Raw genomic sequence first — 22,026 nt, 5'->3', positions numbered from 1 at the left:
AGATTGTTATAAGTGTCTTATTTTGAATAAACAAAAACATTTACCAAGTGTGACTCACATTTACCAAGTCTGACTCCATTCACGACTACAGAAATGACAGAATATTTCTTGCTGGCAATTTGAAGCTAAAAATTACTTTAAATGATTACATAATTATTAACATTGTTTATTATTGTGATATTCAATTAGTTGTAGATGAATTGATTAGATTACATTGACAGCTCTTGCATCCATATTCATAGTTGAACGTCAGAAGGGCTGTCACAAATGCATAGTTTGAAAGAACACTAATGACTTTTTCCCCCAAACTTGATTAAATATTTTCATAACTCTCATAAGAAAACAGACTAGCTGAACGGTATTTTTGTCATGGCAGGATTGGTCTATAACGCTTTTCCTGACAGTAAGCATTTTCAAGGAGAGTGGCATTGACTATGAACCCCCCAACACACACACACACACACACACAAACTGCAAGCATCTGTCACAATGTAAAGAAAACTCTAATTCAGCTCGAATTCAGGCGAGCGCAACTCAATCGAGCCGTTCACAACGCTATGCACTTGTAATTGAGGGAAAAGTAGTCTTCTTTTACCCAAAACCCTACCGTTTACTATAAATCATCAAAATTACAATTTTTAAGTGTCACATTAAGAATCGAGTAACTTCAACATTTGATTCAGTCTCAACCTGATTAAAATAAAGACTGTTTTATGTCGATTACTCAATGTGTGCTGTAAATGTCTTTGGACGCCGAACCTAATGATTTAAAATATGATTGCAACTTTAAATAGAGCTCAAGATCAAACAAATCACAAGTGGAACGGAACGTCTTCCAAACGTTGCATCATGTGACCTGTTGTCCTACTGACTAATGAGCTACCATATCTTCTCCAAGCTGACTATGCAAACACACTCAAACACATACTACTTTCCTGTCAAGTCTTGTCAGTTTGGCTAAAAGGAGGCAGGCAAAATGCATACAAAGTCATTCTAATTGTCCGCTTTTTCTTAGACAAAAAGAGAGGGAGAGGAGAAATGAAAATCGCCCTTGAGAGTGGTTATAGGGTAGAGAGGAAGAAGAAAAGAAATGCTGAGCATGCAGACTGCAGCTGTATTCACGCTTCATTCCCGCCCCGCTGACACCCTCAATGTCTGCTAAAACTGCTCATTTTAGTCTTATCTTTTTGTTTCTCTCAATTATTGCCCTATCGCCTCCAATCTGCGGTGACAAAAAGGACATGCCAGTCTGTGGATTCGATCTTTAACTGCGGCGCAAACCGTTTCTCTTTGGAATATTCTCAAAAGCGCATCAGTGAACGCTCTCGCCCGCCTGTAGTGATTTTGGCAGTCAATCATTGTGAGTTGGAAGATTTTGTGTTTATTCTGCCAGAGATGTGATCATAAACAAGGCCACGTGGAAGAAAAATACATGAAGAGGTTGAAATTAGGATGAAAAAGTGAAGAGGAGAGGGTGGAAATGGGTTAGGGATACTTTTTAATGCACCGGTTCCTCTGATTTAATGAAAATAAACGCTTAACCCAGGGGTGTCAAACTCATTTTTATCGTGGGCCACATTGTAGTTTTAGTTTCTGTCAGAGGGCCGGAACAAATCTAAAAATTGTCTAAAAAAAACATCCTTAAGTCATTGCTCAAATTTTAACGTACCCCCGAATTTCTCTAAAATCCTGAAAATTTAGGGAGTTAAAAATAGAAAAAAAGTGTCTAATAAACGCCGTTTTCGCTTGTTTACATCCCTACCTAGTTTTGAAATGAGAGGCCGATAAAAACTGTTCAAAAGATACATTTGTTTAGCTAGAAACTTGAAATCAACTCAGCATTTGTCGGGCCACATAAAATGATGTGGCGGGCCGGTTCTGGCCCCCGGGCCTCGAGTTTGACACCTGTGGCTTAACCGGTAGAGATAGATAGAGCAAGCTGACAAAGGTAAAAAAAAATAAAATAAAATGTAATTCTTAATTTTGTGCGCAGTTTTCATTATGACTAAAAAAAAAAAACAAACAAACAAAACGGCAGAACACATCTGTCCAAAAAAGCAACAAAATAATGTCGCCATTCAGCTGTAAAACAGTCCTTTGCATGTGTACTTTCTCTTCATAGCACAGCATTCATTTATTTTATTTTTTTTGAAACCACAAGAGAACCCAGAAGTCAAACTGAAACCAAGGTTAGTAATAGACTAACCACTGTAGAAACGTTCAAAATCAACACATTTTTGCGTGGCAAAAACTTGTCAGATGCCGATGCCTAGATGCCATTGTTCATTATTTCAAAGGGTAAAGACACAGTGGAAAGGTTTGAGACACATCTGTTTCAAAAAAATAAAAATAAAGTCTAGTCAATCACAGACACGGGCGAGGAACAAGCCTTTTCACTTAAGAAGTTGCACACTTCCACCACCACAAATTCTAGGGGTGAGAGGATTGGGATGTTTAATGCATTGGCGCGCTGTTATTCGCGGCACGGATGACTTTATCCCAGACAACACTCCACTTGAACAGTTTAGGGGTTTGACGGGCCGGGCGTGTGAAAGACGGGAAGTTTCTTTATTTAATGCAAGGAGCGGAAGGGGTAGTGTGCGCACTAGCGGAGGTGACTGAGCCATGAAAACGTATGCATTTCTGGGGCTTATCATCCATTCACAGCTGCCTCTTTCTCCCCCCCATCCAGCCTCTTTTTTAAGGATTTCTCTCGCCCGCCCTCGTGCCTGTGTCTTATTTTTCACTTGCTAATCTTTGATTTAACAGTAGACCAGACGTTAGCCTTTGATGTTCACGCACAAACTATTCCAGGGCTCTTAATGAATGTGATGTACTATCAGCGTAGTTAGGAACAGCGTGCGTATCGCAGCTTTTACAAGGAAAATCCCACGTTAGGTTGGAAAGTTCACGTCCCCGGAGTCGCTTTCGGAAAAGTTTGCGTCGGCCAGCTTTGATGGCAGCATACTGTGCTAAATGTTTATCATTTGCGGAATAGTAGCAGTCTACAGTAAGTGTAATAAATACAGCAGAGGTGAAAAAAATGAATACAAGTTTCATCCGATTCTATTTGATTACTGCTTTGTGCACTCTTAGAATTCTATCTATGAGCTTCATGAGGTAGTCACAAGAAATGGTCTTCATTTTACCGGTTAGTGGAATTTGCCTTTTGTTAAGACTTTTTTTGTGGAAAAAAAAGTATCAGCTTACCTCTAATATTATTATTTTTAATTTAGGGTAAAATCAAATAGAACAGAATACAATGCCTTTATTAGGAGCGCTGCTCCCATTAGTTCGTATGAATAATATGAACAATAAGTAAGATTAATAATGAAATGAAAAATAAGTTGAATAAAAAAAAAAAAAAAGACCTACCTATTCCAATACAGCATTTTCCTCAAAATTTCATAAAATTACCAGTAATTTTCCATTCTACTCCTTGTAATTTCTGGTGACTGCTCCAAGAGAGCGGCTGATACTAGTATCGGATGCCATCGTGAGTATCGATGACTTGAAAAAGGGGCTAGCATTGGAACAACACCGACACTTGGTCAAAACTAACCCGTCCTTAGCAAAAACAATGGCTCCTCTAAGCTTGTGCATAAGTCACAAAAATGCCACAATAGTAACTATTGTAATCTAGTAAACACATTAATATGTGTGCATTTCAAATCACTCCTTAAGTCCAAAACCTTAAAAGTAAACAAAACTGATGTCAACCAGACTAAATCCTAACAGACCATAAGAGATTCTGCTGTACTTGTTTCCGAGAACATGTGAAATTATGTCTCTGACATTCACTATTTTGTTATCCTGACTCATCTGTAGAGTTGGTGAATTCAAACATGATGTGGACAGAAGTGATACCCCCACTCCAGATGGAAAGGCCGAAACGGCTTGAGACAGAAATGACAGCGCAAATTGTTGGCACACACAGGCAAAGATTTATGATGCGCGTATATGAGCGCGTGCGTCAGGGATTCTCCAAAGGCGCGTTGGGTGAAAAGCTCCAGCGTCACGTCTTTAAGTACATAGGCCACTAAATAAAAGTCTGGAGTAACAAGGTTTTCCAATGAGCTCCTCGGGGAGCAAGGTGAAGAAAGTAATAATGTGGGCGGGCACGCAGCAAACAAGACAAAGAGGAAATGCTCTCATCTGGCCTCCCCTGGTAATAAATGAACGCTTTGGAAGAATAATGCCAATAACAATCAGAGCTAGCTTAATGTTTGTCCAACTCTATCATGCAGATTTGCATTGAGCGTATACAAAGTGGGTGTGCGCATGCATACTGGAGCCAACTAGTCCCAGAAAGCAGCGCGTTACGCTCTGTGATCATCAATAATGAGGCTGAAGCAGGCCGAGAACACACACAAACACACACGCACGCAAAACTCCACTTTGGTTCAGCCACAGTTCAAGTGATGTTCTGCAATGTGTGCCCTGGTACCAACTTAACTAAATGTAATATATATAAAAAGCAAACACCCAGCTTAACATTAAAACGCCCACCATCCCGGCTAATGAGCTGTTGTGTTTGAAGACAAAAATCCCTCGGGACTGAAGTCAACGAGAAAAAAGTGCCTAAGAGAAATATCTGTTAAACAAATATCGCAGCGAAACTGGCAGGAAATGAAGAGTCACACCTCATTTCGATCACGCCTCGCTAACCCGGGCCTCATTGTGAGTCGGATGACACACAAAGTGAAGGAAAACAGATTAAGGACAGCCAGCTGATTTCTATTACAGTTTCTTTCTCACAGAGATCCCGCAAAAACGTCACACAGAAGTCAGCAAAGCGGCATCCTGCAATCGCATGATACAGTGTACAAGTTTTATTGGAAATCAACGATTTATTTCAAAACAGTAGAGCGCAGGAATGGGTGTCACCTGTTCAAACAGCAAATCCCAATTACAGAATTTTCTGATACTATTACCAAAGCTGGGAAAATGTCTGGTTGATTTTGTATCTGTTCTATGTTTAAACAAACAGCAACATGGAAAATAGAGCCATTTTATGTATTGCTTTACGTGTATATTTTTAAAAACATTCATGACAAAAAGAAAACCGCATCATTGCCAAATTAGCCTCGAGGTCATCGTCATTTTATGTCTACCGGAGAGCAAAACAATCACGCTGTCGTGGCATGTGTGCAATCTTGCGATTAGCGTAGTTAACGTTGGAAGACCTCCTGCCTCTGCAGATAGCGTCTAATTGGAACTCTCTTTAATGGGGAAAATACTTGCGCGTTTATGGTGAAAACAAAAACAACTGAACACAGCATGAGCCGATAGTTTGCATCAGGTTTGAAATGTGTTTTGTGAAGGAAGACACCTGCACAAAGGATTTGTTGTGTATAAAGGTCGTCTGAATTTAAAGCAACATGTATCACAATATTAATATTATGATGGCCTCAACATTGGCATTGGTGCTATGAAAAGGAATACGTTACACCCTGTTACTAAATTGGCTATGCCTAAACTGTTAAAAAACATCCACCGTTCAAGCGGGTACAATCACGATTTTTAGCCACGTGTCTCCAGTCTTGGCAGGATTTCACCAACCCGTTATTTTGCCTGTATATCAATCAGTTTTTACAGCGAGCCAAACCAATTAAAATAAATAATGTAACTTTTAAATCAGTTCCTGTTTGGTTTCAAATTCATAGCAAAAAGCAGGACTGAGAACGCATTCTTGTTTTTGTGTCAAAGAATCATGGGAAATGCAGTCAGATTAAGTGTGAGCTGAGCATTTCGGGAAGAAATTTTCCTTTGAGGGTTGTGGCCAAGGGAAGTTGTGCCAAATGCTTTTCACATTTTTCAGCAAGTTTTCTGAAGTCATTTTTTGATCCGTTTTATTTCAAAAGAAAGCTTGCATTCAAAGTTCAATAGGTGTATGGATAAGAAAGCAGGTACTCTACTCATTCTTGTTTGTTTCTAAACTGACTACATCACCACAACACTGAAACTGAGCAAAAAAAAACGTTGGATAATGGTGACTATTGAATTGTAACCAAGGAAATATTTAGCATTAGCTAAATCACCGCTTACCACATTTGACTAGTGATAAATTTGGCATGAATAGTTCCTCTTGAGCAAAACTGAAGTGTTTGAGTTTTTAATTTCGAAAACGTTGCCTTATGGTATCGATCCCGTAACGCCGCGTGACCAAACCCAAATAACGGCCATTCTTTTTTATCCCTATTTTTGTGACTTGCTTTGATTTCCTGCAAGAAACCAAATCGGGGAAAGCTCGGTTGGAACAGTCATCCATCAAAGTTTAGTGAATTAGAATGAATCGGACTGAGTTGTAAACATCAAGACATCCGGCATCGACGATTTTCTCGCCTGTGACTGGCCCGCAGAGAGCACGTCTTCAAAAAGCAGTGTGGGTGTGATGGCCTGGCCCAGAAGAGCAATCTGCAAAGTCATTAATCATAGGCCGTAGTAAATGCGCAATTTCTGTGGGTGTCAGTGCGAATGCGTGCCGTGCGAGAAGGTGAAAAGGCAGCCGGAATGTCTTTGTGGCGACGCCGACTATGCGCTCCAGCCGTATGCCACGGCACCGGCGGTGCGCTGATTAAACAAAGCACACAGACAGACGAGCAGAAGCACCGGAGGAAAGGCAAAGATGATGAAAGACAAACACGACATGGTGAAATCCAGGGAGCGTAGCGCTGAACAAAAGGACATTTAAGAGCAGCGCAAACTCAATAGGATGTGTATCACAGTCCAAAAAACTGCAGAAAATTAGCCTTTATTGGAAAGAAGTGCACGTCTTGTTTATTGAATATTTCCACGGCCTCTAAAAATAACAAAAACACTTTCTTTCCCACTCACATAGTGTTCTCAGCGGCAAAACAAGAGCCTTGCCATTAAGACGCCACACTAAAATTAGCACTCATCACATTTGATGTGCAACCTCTCTACGGCGGCTGAGTTTTGGCGATGGAGGAGGCAGGCAGCTCAATGAGCCATAAGACTGCCGGTCTTGTGCACTCAGTGGGATCTAGCGTTGACTGAGGTAAAACTGACGGGGAAAGCCGGCTCGACTCAACTGTGACGTCTTAATAGTTGTCGAAAAAGGAAACAGTCGTTTCTCTCTGGTTGCAACGGGGACGGGCAGGGTGTTGGGTTCAAGGGTTTGAGATTCCCAGAAATTCACCGACGACAGTTCTTTTATCCTCCCGTACAAATATATCGAAACCTCAAAAGTGGAATTCTGAATTTACCGTATTTCTCCGAGTACAAGTCCATCATACAAGTCTACCCCCCCCGCCCTTTTTTTTTTACTGTAATTTGGGTGAATTTGACAAAAACACAATAATATGACTACCCCTGACTTTATAGGTTTCCTAGATCATGGCTGTCCAATTACAAAACATGGTGTGTGTTATTGAATTGCCAAAATTAGACGCAAACGCTTAATGTGAAGCTACATAAGATTTAGATTGTTGTTCATTTAAAAATAATAAATTAAATGATTTTACATTTCAAAAATTTGAAAATAAATGCGTCCTCAACGACCAACAGTATGTTTTAAACATAATAATCACTAACAATATTGGTATAGCTGAATATTAATTTGTCTAAAATTTACCATCAGTATCTGACACGCCAAATAGCTCCTTCCATTTCAATGTATGGGTATAACTCATGCTGTTCTTCCTCTTCATGTGTTGTTTTTCCACAGGTAGTCATCTACGTACCCCTAAAATTAGTTTGAAATGGAAGTCCCTAGAAATGCTATGCTGACACTTTTTTTTTTAACCCAAGTGACAACTGTGGCGAGATCAGAGCGTGGGAGGTTGCCCATTGCCATTGTTATACCATCCTTTAGCCACACACTTAAACATTTTAGAAAACATTTTTTTATAGTACCGATTGAATGTCTTGACTCATAAAAATGTAGAAAAAAATACTTAAGTCTTTGGGAACGAATGAGTTTATATTAAATAATTAGTTGCAGCCAATATCTTGGAATTACGAAAGAAAAAAAGTCTTCATTCTTGTGTAATTGCCCTGTAAATTTGAACAAAATATGTTCAATTCATGCTCAGCAAATGCAGTATATATATACTTGGTGTTCCTTAATCAGTATCCAAAATACGCAGCTCAGCTCAGTTGGTAATGCACAAGAAATGCACACCCGGCCCTCCTTCTGAAAATGAATAAATAAAATCACAAAATTTATTGCCTTGTGAGTCAGCTACAGGGGAATCGCATGTAGCGTAACACTTGTAACCACAGGAGTTGTCATTTAACCTCAGAAGCTTATGAGTAAAACCGTCGTCTCTTTGGAGTGTCACTGCTGCGCAGTGATATTTACTAACTTTAGCTGCCAGTCGAATTGGGAAGACAAACAAAAGCGGGGCTAAAGTTGAGAAGCGCTACTCGCTTTTTCTTGTTTGAACCCACTACTACTGTCAGTGCTCTTGTTGATGTAGACACAAAGCGCGAGCAAACTAGAAACAAACCGGCAGCCTTGGGCGTTCTCTTGCATTTCCACTTCCAAAAAGACCACCCCAAACGCACAACAATGGCTCCGTTAAATAAAGCACAGGATGCACGCTGTAAGCCCCGCCATGTGATGTGACAATGTGTGATAAGGAGGAGGAAGAATAACAGGATGAAGACTCAGGATGCTCACTGATGGGATTGGAAGAGCAAATCGTGGTCACATTTTGTGTAGGTTGAACTCAAGCACCAAACGGTGTTTTCTGACGTGTGGCGCGAACGGTGAGAGGGCCCCTCCTGAAAATGGAGACTTCCTTTAGGCCAGGTGGGGGGGAGCTACAGCCCCTGGGCCATTTAGGGCCGGCAAAAATATTTAGTCTGGCCCGGTGTGAGATTCTAAGGCCGAGCTACAAAATGCATCCCGGTTCTAACAACGCCTGCACATGGTTGGGCCTCTTTGGTGGAACAATGGACGGAAGGGTCCAGCAGTCAAAGGTCAAAACAAGACAAGAGGGGCGGAAGGAAAAGCTCGGACTGTGGATGCAGGTGGTGCAGATAACTTTACTTCCTGTCCACCCCCCCAACAACAACAGAAACCATCGTTATCTTGATTAAAGTGCAAACAGGAGAATCTTTTCGTTCTTGTCCCCATGGCCAAAAACCTATACAAAAAAAGTTAAGGATATAGAATGTGTAACAACATCTGCCTAATTTCAAGCTCGTCTGTGGGAAATTTGTGTCAGCAGTGACAATGCACTTCCGAAGAAAAATGGATTGGTCATATCATCCTTCAATGAGATAAACTCATTTGAGAACCGCTGCAGTAATGTGTGTTGCTTCTGTTCAGCACAATTTGGCATTAGCTAGCTGTTCTGCACAATTTGGCCCCTAGGAGCCAGTGTGGTGATGTAGGTATATAATATGTGGATTTGAAGGAAAGACAAGTAAAACTGCTAACTAACTTTTATTCCTCTTCATGTTAGCTTTACAGAAAACATGACTTTATGAGTGTCAAACAGCTTGAAGCACTGCTTGGACTTGCATCAAAACAAGTGTTCAAAACATTCAAATTGTCCAGCTAATTTCCCCATTGTCCAGCCTCCGCAGGCATTACATTGTATTCCCTTGCAACAAAATATATGGTGTCAACCAGACAGCATTTGGTAACATTTAATTGTAATGCCTCGACAAATAACGTCGGCAGCCTGCCAGAAAGTGCAGAACAAGAGAATGTGAGCAAACATGACGGAATGAGGAACGAGCGCATTCCCTTCATCCCCTCTCATTATGAGGGAATGAGGTCACTCGATTACTACATCAACGCTTTGATGCCAGGAAACGGGAGACAAAAACCAGTGAGGTCTTTTATTTGCGATTCGTTTTAAGTCTCGTGTTCTGCGACAGATACAAAATAGACATTTGCTCCCGAAAAGCGAGGTAGCGCATCACCCGCCACCCGCAGTCAAGTGTAAGGATGCTTCGCTGTTTACATCTTTGTGGCCTTAGAAGACAAAAGTTATACCACTGCTGTTTTGCTCCTATCACTCACCATGAGACATTTTCAAGCCTGCAGATCCTGTCTTTAAGTTCCAGCCTAACAGCTACTTATCCCCGTATGGAAAAACTTGCATCACAAGATTTACACTCATTACATTCTGTCTTTAACTTTATGACTGAACCGAACAATGTACTACCACATAGTATTATATGAAGTGTTGCTTGTTTTTTATTTTTTTAAATCCGGTACGTTCCTCCGAACGTTTTACCTTGTTCAAGAGCCCGGTGGTCCGAACGGCAAACAGTAATATTTGTCGTAAGCATTTTCCCAGTCTGTCAATGATCACCAGGCTTAGCAAGTTTTCTCGGAAAACCATGAAAAAGTATCAGCCAAATTGATTTTGGATTGAGAACAGGAAATAGCCCTCTCCTAAAATAATCAACAAAATAAATAAGCCTGAACAAACTAAAGAATAATTTTATCAGAAACACGATAAACGGTACCAAGAGAGACTGTCAATTATAATACTGCAGACTCTTAATTGAATGGCACAAGCTAATGTTACCAAGTTTACTGAGAGAAATTTGCTCAGCCAGTTAGCAGTGTGCTACCAGGACGACAAATGAAAAGATTAATCACTGCCAAAGATGTATCCATCAGTGTCACAGCTTCCTTGACTCCATATATGGAAATCCACCTTTTTTTTTTTTTGGCTGTCCTGCGATCACGTTTGTCTACAACACGGACAGTTTGTAATGCCAAAAAAAAGACCTGCTGCTGAAAAACAAACCCTTGACACTCAAAGTTTCACAAAGAATTTCGACACGGTAGCGTTCCAAATCCGAGAAGGAGACCGCGTTCAAGATTGCAGACAGCGCGTTGTTCTCGAGCAACATTTAAGCCTGCGAGTGATTGTGTCAAGAGCCACGCGCCTCGCTAGCATCCCTGAGCACAGGCGGGAGGGCCGGCTTGGGCTGATGCGAAGCGACAGGCCACGTTGCGGGCCTTTAACGTCACTACTGGTCCTCACATGGATGAGGCGAAGGCGCCTCAGGGCGGAATATCTCGCACACAAGTGGAGAAAGGGGGCTGCAAAAAGAAAACATATGGAAGGAAGAGGGCAAAATGAACCACGGAGCAAGAGATGATGAAGAGAACTGAGGGGAAAAATAAAAGGGGGGGGGGGGTGAGAGTCATTCCGGTCAAAGTACAAAATTTAAAACAAAGACAAAGCCAGGAAAATGAGTCATTCTCTCGAGACCGAGATTGTCTGCTTTGGAAAACACGATGACAAGGACGGAACATGCCATGTGTCGAGTGGTCCAGTGCCTACCAGCTGGTGCGAAGCTTGTGTCGCTTCTAGAAAGTAAAGGCGATGGGGGATGCGTGAACATGACGGAGTAAATACAATCTAGGAGCGGGCTATAGGTGTGAAAAACGAGTAAGAGGTGACAGCAAGACTAAGAGACAAGTCCATCTCCGGGAAGACTTTAGCACCTTAAGGTGTCAACAGCATCTGGCACCTTGACAGCTTGTACCAGGGCACACCTGTCCAGGCTGGAGCTAGCCGCCATCCCTGTTTAGCTGCATGGACCTTTCTCTTAGAGAACACTTTTATTGAGTTACAGCGGAACCTCGACGCTCGTTAGAAATGTACAAAAATACACCTTCGGTGTTTTTCAAACGTGTAATGTTTGCACATCAAATGATCTAGCAGTGCCTCTCACAAAACCGAATCCCAGCCAAAGATTAGCGATTTTTTCTTTTTTCTTTTCAAAAGACCTTTTCCAAGAAGAAATGACAAATAGATACGATGTGAGGTAAGTGCACTCGTGTAGAGGCGGAAGGACTCTAGAAAACAAAACTTTGTTACGCAATCTTTCTGTGTCACGAAAAGGTAAACATACCGATTTTATCCGACCTAATCTGTAGCCTGTCCTAACACGTAGCTCCAAGGAAATATTCACAGCAGACAGTCTGGAGCTCATGTAATCAGGAGCAGTCCATTCTAAACTAAACACCAATTAAAGAATATCACACAAGAGGGATTTTTGTTGTACGCTTCAACCTTTCTGAAACAGATTCAGTTTCTACAGTAAAGCAAAAGCAGATGTTGGCAAATGTTTTGATTAAACAGAGAAGCAGAATGACTACATTAAATAATTAATATTTATTGTTGAGAGGGTGACAGAGGGATTGGACTAGTTTACGTAAGAAATGTACAACAGTGCCTTAGTTATGAAAATAGTAAATTGTCAAATGTATTTGTTAATCGATTTGTCGCCGATTAATTCTGACGGCTTGAGTCTCAAGTCCTTCACCAGAATACAAACGACAACCAGATTGTTTGATACCAGTTAGCATAACGTTTTCTACTTGTTTTTTTTACTTCTTATTCATGTTTTCCAACCGTGTGGAAAATGTGGCACCACGCTGCCTCTCACAGGTCAACCTTGGTACTGTGCCAGGACTCAAATTCAAATTCCAGTGATGGCAAGAGATGCTGTTCTCTGCAGTTAACCACACTAGAGGCGCTCACATTTTATCGCTGCGATTTTACAAGTGTGAAGCACGCTTTAGGAGACATCAACGAGTGACGCTTTAGCTGAGACGTGCAAAGTTACATGCCAGGTCCTGGTTGATAGATATTGCTTGTGCGCAGGGATTCACAGCAGTGTAACTGGCCCAACAATATACAAAAAAGCCCATTGTGTCTGTGTCATTGGTAGAAGGGAGCAAGGCTGGGACTCAGGGGTGGCGTGTGGAGCTGAGCAAGGGGTCAATAACCTTCCCCCTAGCTAACAAGATGACCTCATTCACATCACATGGAAGGAATCCCCCCCCCCTACACATACACACAACATACCCCACCACACTGTTCTTTATAATACTTATAGTACATCCTTCTTCGCCTGACACGCCCTTTTCCTTTCATTGAGAACAATTCCTCAAGTGAGGACCATGGGCCAACTAACCCTTTTATAAAGAGCAGCAGGATTTGGCTTTTCATTCTGTCACAAACTGTGCTAATTATGTTCTTTGTTTTGCCAACGCATGCTTCTTCATAGAAAAACTCCCTTTTTTACTTTATTGAACACTCCCCCTTACGCCGATAAGAACGAAGGGCTCTCATGACGAGTAATAGGGAGATACAAACGCAGCACAGATAAAACTGCCTTGTTTATGGTTTTTGATAGATAACTAATGGAAAATGCTGGCTGGTTTTTGGGACCTGACAACACAATATTTGTAAACGATGAATGAGTTAACTCATTCACTGCCGGTAACAGCTATAGATGTCTAACATCCATTTTTACTGTGTTGGCAGGGAAAAGGTTTCATTTACATGTAAAAAAAAAAAATGTGAATGAGTTAAGCAGAAGAATCAATTGGTCAATATCCGAGCAACTGTAATGTCAAAAGCAACTGACAAAATGGACGATCCAAATGGACGATACCCCACAAATGTAATAATCAGAATACCATGTTTAGACGGAGCCGCAGTGAACATCAAGTGCCTGGTTGTGCATGAAACCATTTGTCAAAACAAGGTACAAATGTGAGCATTTTTATAGTGTTTCTCATGCAAAATTGATGCTAATGGAACAACTACTTCGAGCGAGTATTTACAAGATAGCTTCCAGAAGTGGTTGACGTCAATGAACAATAAACAGTCAATTACCTTAAGGGCAAACTATTCCACAATACAAGTGATAAAAAAAAAAAAAAGTATAAATTTACGCTTGGAACATGCTGTACATTCATTTTAATTCTACATGCAGAATAGTTAGCATCGTGCTATACCAAGACTGCATGGCAGGAGAAAGCGCCATAGAATACAACAGTGTGTGCTTTGCTGCGCTGTGTGCGATGACATTGCTGAGGTAGAGAAGACCCTGTTGCATCCACTGAAACATTGCTGACTAAGTACTGTACGGGTGGGACGGTGGATTAATGACCTGCGTGAACAAAGTGTGTGCAATGGGGAAAAATCTGCACACGCTTCTCTCTGTGGATGTCACTGTAAGTGGTGTGTGGTGATGCAGGTGTTACCACTGCCACAAATCTACACAGAAACGCCAGACTTGCCTATTGAACCAGTTTTTAACGAAACCTTGTAGATGAATTACATGGGCATCTTTGACCGTTACAGTACATGAATCTTGTCCCGGCATCTGGTGACATTTTCAAAGTCAAGTTTGTATTCCAACCTACATCTATTTATGACACTACTTTTATTGATTACTTATTTATAAGATAAATGCGAAAAATATCGAATACATTTACTGGGTTTACTCCACACCGACATCTCCATGCATTCGCAGAATTTAATCAAGGGTATCTCAACCAATCCCTTTTATCGTGTGATACCACAATGTTACAGTGAAGAAAAAAAAAAAAAAATCCCCCATCACACCACCACACTGACTTACTAGGTTGTCTCTGCTAAACCAAACAATACAGTTAAGTCCAGGCTTTGCTAGAACTACGAGGAGCCAGTCTTTCATCCTCAGTGCTCATAGCTATTTTCAAGGTGGCGGCCACGCTACCAAGACTTTCACACACGACGTCAATTTCATTCAAAGCCAAAACGAGGAAATCGAAATGGACACCGCTGAGTTGCAGTCATTGCAGCTATAAAGCTTGTTAAACGGAAACCGCTTGTGGTTAAAAAAAAAGAAAAAAAAAGGCCATGACAGAATTCGAGTCATCTCCAAACAATAGTCTTGCTCCAAGACAATCACAGTGGCAGCCTCAAGATACGGAGTTAATCCAAGCATGGGATGCTGATAGTAAACCCAAATACAGTCCAACAAATCACGGCCCGCTCAGATTAAAGCAACAACACAGTATTGACTCCATTTATCATCTTTGTTGATGGCAAAATTGGACTGACAGTGGTACCAATTGCATTGAAAGTAAAGCAATGGATTGCCCGGAGCGGAAAAATGCGAGATGTGCCGCGGTCACGCAGATTTGAGACGAGCAGCTGACAGCAAGGTTAGAGTGTACGCCGCTTCATATTGGGATGACAGCGAGCTACAGAGGAATCAAACTGACACGCTTTGCGGGGCCCCCATGGGAGAAGGTGACTGTGGCCCCGCGTGCTCTCGCCAGGCCTCACAGAAACAACACGAGCGGCGGAGGACAGGTAAATTATTCATCTTTGATTTATCGGCCAGTCGAAAGCCATAGAATAGGCTTCCGAACCGCCGGGGGTCCAAAGGACCGACGGCCCCGGACCCGGATGAAGTGAGATTAACATAAAAAGTATCTGCCAAATGAAAAATTGAAAGAACCGTTAGCGGAAGTAGTCGACATGCTGTGAAACAGCGCACATACATTTCAGAGAGTACAGCTGAGCAAAACAAACAAATATGCAGGAGGTTAAGCAGAAATTCCTTAGCTGGTTGCCAAAACTTGTTTCCTAGTCCTCCACTGAAAGGACACGGAGAAAATTAATGCAGCGCGGGTGGGCGGGGGGAACAACCAGACAGAGCGAGCATTCAGTTCCTTTTTTTTTTTTTTCTCCCTCTCGCCTAGTTTCTGGGATAGAAGGGGAGGAGACAGAAAGCGGTTCCAAATGGCGTGATTCATGTTTTGCCGAATTGTTACACACGAGTGTCTATGTGACTCAAAAAACAAAAAAAAAAACGTTAGCTGTAGATGCTAGGGTGTGACTATGATGAAAGGAATGTGAGAAGGTGGTCAGCGTAGTACCAATGACAAACCGAACGTGAAAACCAGATAACGCAGAGAAACAAAGCTGTGCAAGAGTTTTCCGAATCTTAATTGGTCAAAAATAAATGGCAACACCGACTCCGCCTCAGTGGGTGCAGAACAGGCGTCCCCTGTCACACAGCTGGCCGTCTCAAAAGAGGGAAAACAAACCACAGACTTCTCCAGGGTCTCAACTTTGTGTCATTTCCTGTAGGTGTTTTTGCAATGAGACGCAAATAAAAACGGAAGAACATTTGTTTAACCAATGCTGGATCAGTCAAGGACAGATGGTGGATCTGTGGATTTGTAGTGAAGTAAATACAAGTTGCATTCTTGTAATCATAATACTTTATTATTCGGACGGGTGATCACGACTACTAGCAAAAGTGTTTAGACGACAACGACAGTAAAGCGAGCGGTCTGAATGACGCCTGGAGACAGGGGGGCGGCCGTGATAAGGAGGCCCCAGCACTCGTGGGATGGAAACCCGCGATAAGAGCCTGGAGCTGATGTCGGATGACTTTATCACTCGGCACCCGCTGGGAGGTGCCATCACTGATGTGGGGGCTAAGGGTGCAATGGGGGCCAGGCATTCAGGTCGGGGATGACGTACCCGAGCTCGGCTTGGGCCATGTGGTGGCGCTCAGGGCCCCCGAGGCAAGGGCCAAGTGGAGTCAGTTTACCAACACCGACTGCATCTAAATTACACTGAAACATAACGTGGAATAGCTTTCCTCTCACTTTTGATATCCACAAATAAGGAATAAATCCGTCAAACGGTCAACAACACAACTTTACATGGAATGTTTTAGCAATCCAACTACGCAGGAAATTGACCCGAAATTCCAAAGGAAATGGAGTTAAACGAGAGACTACAATCCAGCATTAAACAACTGCTCTCCTGCTTTGTGGCGTCTAGTTCTATTATTGCGTTTACTTTGGTTTTGCTTGAGTGTCCACACCCCGACAGGGGAAACACTGAAAAAACACGGAAGAAAAAAGGAAAATAGCAACCTTGAGAGAACTGAAAAAGGAAGTCAAAGGTGAGGTTTGCTACAATGATTACAGTTAAAAGGGATACTAAACTTATGTTGCCATTACTGCAGTAAAAAGTTAACGTTTTGCTCAAAATTAATCGCTAAAATGTTTTCATTAATACATTGAATTAGGCATTTTGCCACTCGTTGCCGGCCGGAAAATGCATCACGTGCTCAGGGATCGACCATCATGACTCGGCTTGCAAACGGCAAATGAACAAACCCTGAAAACATGGTGAGTCATGATTTGTGAGCCTTGCGCATGTGATGTCATTTCAAGTCAACAGAAAGCGGAATAAAAGTTTTTAAAAGGTATTAACTCCTTCACTGCCAACACATACAAAAGTGGGTCTTTTAGGCCTGCAATAATGAATTTAATGGCAATCCTAAAGTGGCAGCGGTGTTATTTATTTACAGTAAATATGCTTTTTTTGATATGTTGATGTATGTCAGTGACATAGAGTGAGTGGTAGAATGATTAACTCATTCACTGCCAGTTCAGTAAAATGAGGTTAATTGTACAAGAAAAAAACATTTGGTTATCAAATACATTATAGACATAACATTACATTTTACAGCAGAAAATGGCTGCATCATTCAAGTATCCCTTTAGAAATATTATTTTTTTTTTTTTTATTGAATGTTAGCCTGTAGCTTTCTGAATTCAACTTACACATTACTTAGGATGCCGTGGAGACTACCTGGACACCACAGACCAGTTTTGTTTTTTTGGGCAAACTTTGACAAATCTTGGTATTGGGGCAAGACGAGCAGCCAGAACAAGACCAGCACAAAGCCTCCATATTCAACTTCAACAATGGCAGCTGCGGCTCAGTAAACCGGTGCGCGGAATGGCGCTCGTTAATTAAATCTCAGCTTATAAAGTGGTGCTTGGGGAAAGGATGCGGGGGGAGGAGAAGGGGGGCCTGATGGCGGATAAAACAGGTTTAAACTTGCGACGACGGCCCGGAAAAACACCCCCGATTGACTCGTTCTGTCAGCCTCTATCGGTGCACTAAGCGGCGTGGCGCTCTATCCTAATAGATACTGCATTGATTGCGTGTCAGAGGTTAGAGCGGGTCCCGTCCTGTGCCGAATACACACAGTTAACCTAGAATATGTGCTCGCCCTATCGAGATGTAAAAAACTGTCATCGGCTGGAGCCCGATGACAGAAATAAGGAAGTTTATAAAGGAAAACAAGTGGAGAACGCGCGACATTGCCCAGTTTGTCTCGAAGCAAGCGTTCCCAAAGGAAACGTCTCCTTCTAAAGGTGTCCTCCAACTGCCGTCAGACACCCCCCCCCCCCCCCCCCCCCCGGGGAAAGCCAGAAAAAAAAAAAAAAAAAACAAGCAGACGATACCGTAGATGCAAAGGCGAACGAGTGGCACCAAGCGAAGCGTCGCGGCGCCGCCGTGTGAGCCGACAATGCTTTGTTAAATCCATTAAACAAACAAATCTAATAACAGGCCCCTGGGGAGGGCGTTGTTTTGATTAAACAATTCAAAATCAATGAGTCTTTGGCTCATGATAGAAAAATGCCCCCCCTCAAAAATCCCTTCCACATTGTCTCCCGCTAACACACAGCATTAAGTGCGTTTAGCGTTTTTGTACAACATTTGGAAGCTGCGTGTTGCTAGTATGATATAAAGATAAAAAATATCAAATAAAAAAACCTCCATAGCAGGTGTCACCGCAGGGAGATGAACAACTGGAAATGCAAAGGGAGGGGGGCGTTCCAAAGGGGAGCGCGGGGCTGTCAATCTGCCACAATGACCTTGAGGTACGACATACATGTCAGCAACAAAATGGGTGCGCATGGACGGCCGTCCGCTCAAGCGAGGTGGGAGAGGGTGGGGTCTGCTCCCCCTTTCGTCATAGTAGCAGCTGTGGATGCATGCGCTCAAAAATTGGGCAGGCGAGGCAGGGGAATTCACGCAGCTGTCAGCCCAGCATACTTTCAGACTCACACTTTCAGAAAAAGTATCAGCAGGATTCAGCTGTAAAGCGGTTAACTGGCTGGTGCTCAATACAGAAAACAAATCTTATCACCATGAGCGGGCCCCCATCCTCAGGCTCGCGAGCGAAGCCCCAAATGTCACACCGGGGCGGCAAGCCCCTCGACGACGGGGGCAAGTCAAGCAAACAACCCCTAACGGGATCCAGACTCCTCGGCACTAGGGTGACTTTCGTAGCGCGCACACGTCATTTCTGGCGTCGGGGTAATATTTGGCCCGGCGCTGTGGAAACCCCTCGTAAACCTCGAGGCGGCTCCAGGGGGGTGCGATTGTGGCTTGGGTGTCGCGAATGTGCCGTCGTTTATTTCTTGAACAAGGTTGAAAAAAAAAAAAACTTTGTGCAATGTATTCAACCGATACTGTTTCAGGAAAAAATACAGAGAAACAAACATCTACCATCAAAACGACACGCTTAACTACAAGAGACACAAAAACTTCAAAATAGCTCAGGAAAAAATACAGAGAAACAAACATCTACCATCAAAACGACACGCTTAACTACAAGAGACACAAAAACTTCAAAATAGCTCAGGCGAACATGGTCAAAACAAAAAAAAGACATCGATTTAACTACTATTCGCCTGATTTGGAACGTTTTGGATACTACGTAAAAGGCAGAGTCTAGGAAATTATGAGGCACATCTGGACATTGTCATCTGTTTCTCAATAAATCGGGCGTTGGAGGTCTGCGCCCCTCTGAGTGCTAACAGTTCTAGGCCCTTTTTTGAGCGTGTCACGTAACACGTTAAGCTGTTTAGACCTCAGTGGGAAACAGTATAGTTTTCAGTCACAATTATTACTGTCGCAATGGGGAATAAACACATCAAAGCACCACATTCATGACTGAATACAAGTAGATTTTTTAATCTAGCAAAATCCAAAAAAATGCAAATCTCTAAACCACATTGGTTGAGTTAATAAGTTGTGTGCGCTCCACCCCATGGCCTCAATTTAACCAATTTGCCTTGTGATTATCTCTCGTTGTTAAATCCGTGTTGGTAACAAATCACACAACATCCTTCATCCATTCTCCGCAACGCTTACAGTATTCTGTGAGCTGAAACATACAAGAGCTGAATTCAGTACAGAACTGCTGTCATCATGGGAGTCAGGTGAGTGAACCACGACTCCATCAGTAAGTAAAAAGCATACAATTCCACAAAACTCAGATTCAAAATACTCAAACGCTCTTATCTGGACATTTTAGGCGTGCTTTGCTAACTTATATACGCTCTATCTTGTTTAGGTTCAAGAGTCCAGAAAGGCTTTTAGTTTTGAGACACACCAAGCAGATTGCAGCCAAATTCTTTTCTAAGCGGTCATCTAAAAAGACAGCTAAATAATACACTGAGGAAAGCCAGTGTGAGTCTTATTCCATTGTGCAATATGTACCCGGGCATTTTTCCAGCAGATCCACTTCTTTCTGTGACTTTTGCTTATCATCCATCTTTCAAGGGAGACGAAAAATCTGTGCAGACCGGTTTGGCAGCAACATACCAGGGCGCCTACGCAACACCAAAACTACGAAAACACGGTGCGTTATTTCCGAACTCGGTCGTGCACAAAATAAAAGATGACAGCAGGAAGGCTGTTAATTTTGTATACATCGTATTGCAAGTGTTACCGTCCGGCGTCGTGCTTGGTTTACGGAGGGGATTGTGGCGCTCTCTAGTGTCCCCCGCTCCGTTACATAAAACCCGCTTCGCCCTGCCTCTCACACCGGCTTAGGTTGTTGATACCGCCGACACCCAGACGCCAATAATCCACGGTTGCGTGCAAGAATATATTAATAAATAAAGAATAAATAACAACAAGCCAAGATGGCAGGCAGACGTGTTTAATAACCGACGTTCGTGTATTTGAATTTCGAAGACCGGGCGCGGCTAAACCGAGGAAATAAAAGCAGAAGTGAAGTCTCGCTTCTTTTTTTTCCGAAGTCGTACTTTGTATGGCGAGTGAGGGTAAGAGAGCCGAACGAGAAGTTATGGAGGCTTTCCATGCCTCGACTGGCCATTGTTTGGGCAAGACGCACATAACATTCCTCCGCGGTTGGAGCTCGCCCGCTGGGCAACAACTCACACGCCGTTCCGCAACAACTGAGAAAAGCGAAAATAGCACGCTTGACGTCTCCGTGTGGTCGAATGTTCCTTTGGTGGTTGTTTGTTAAAAAAAAAAAAAAAAAAAAAAACGTAGCTAAGTTTAGATCGTGTCATGAAAGCTAGCTTGAAAATGTTGCTAGCACCCCCCAAGCTAAAACTAAAGGAACATGTGGACCCAGGGCCTCGACCGAATGAATACTACGAAGCGAATAAGTGAGCAAAAGTTAACATTCAAAGACATTCTGGATGTTTGTTAGATCGCAACACGTGGCTTGTTGTTTAAAAGTGTTTGAACCCGAGAGAAAGTTTTGGTCTATTCGCAAAGTCAACAAGACTAATCGCAGCCACTCAGATCACACCAGACACTTCTTTGTAACGTGTTGCAACCTTGCTACGTTAAAATGTTCATTTTGGGTGGTGATTTAAGTCCGATTCGGGGACCCAAGCCGAAACGGCTTCCCTCCTCCCCGCTTGGCACCACGCCGCTGCTTACCTTCATCGAGAAGCCGCTCGAGGTGCGTGAAGATGCCGCAGAGATTGGGCAAACTGGTCATGAGCTTCTTCTCGTTCAACAATTGCATCAAATAGTCGGGACTCGGCCTCGGTCGCTCCTTCACTTCGACCTCTCCGACCATCATCTTTGCGGCGGGGAGAGCGGAACACCAAGCACCGCCGAACGCAGAATCCTTCTTTTCGGGGGTGGGTGGGAGCGGGGGGTGAAACGAAGAAAAGAGAGAAAGGAAAAAAGAAAAAAAAAACTTGCGGCTCCCGATCCCTCGCTTCCCTCCGCTCCTCGTGAGAACAATACTCTGGAATGCCCCCCTCGTTTCCCGATTTGTTGCAGGTTCGGTGTGTTCGTGTTGTTTGAGCGGCCGAGGAGGAGGGGGGGAAAAAGAAAGCGTAATTTCCCTTCGCTCGTGGAGATCGTGTGCGCTCGGGGACGTTCGATTCCTCCACTGTAGGCGCGAGGGACTGTTCCGCCGGAACTGGTCCGTCCCTCCTCGTCAGCGATTGGCTGGTGTACTTTCATTGGGCTAATGGGACAGCCAATGAGTTTCCGGAACCGTGGCCTCTAGAGGCGGGTCTGGCTCGAGGCGAGGAATGATTGATAGGAAGAAGGGCCAATCGGGCGTGCTGCGCAAGAACGCAAAACATGCCCCCCCAAATGTCAACACAAGAATATCTCGAGTGGGCCAAAC

At 42.9% G+C, this 22,026-nt stretch overlaps 1 protein-coding gene across 1 annotated transcript in view; it reads right to left on the bottom strand.

Annotated features, from left to right (window-relative positions):
* Positions 1–21,791, bottom strand: part of qkia (QKI, KH domain containing, RNA binding a) — a 69,814-nt gene extending 48,023 nt beyond the window's left edge. Inside the window, 1 exon segment of the mRNA XM_088432553.1 lies at positions 21,321–21,791. Coding sequence (XP_088288679.1) covers positions 21,321–21,465 — 145 coding nt within the window. The 5' untranslated portion in view covers positions 21,466–21,791.
* Between the last annotated feature and the right edge of the window lie 235 nt (positions 21,792–22,026).

Source organism: Hippichthys cyanospilos, chromosome 14 (genome assembly GCF_059441005.1).
Source record: "Hippichthys cyanospilos isolate Australia breed blue-spotted pipefish chromosome 14, RoL_Hcya_1.0, whole genome shotgun sequence".
Lineage (NCBI taxonomy): Eukaryota > Metazoa > Chordata > Actinopteri > Syngnathiformes > Syngnathidae > Hippichthys > Hippichthys cyanospilos.
This window is presented reverse-complemented; position numbering and strand designations above follow the sequence as displayed.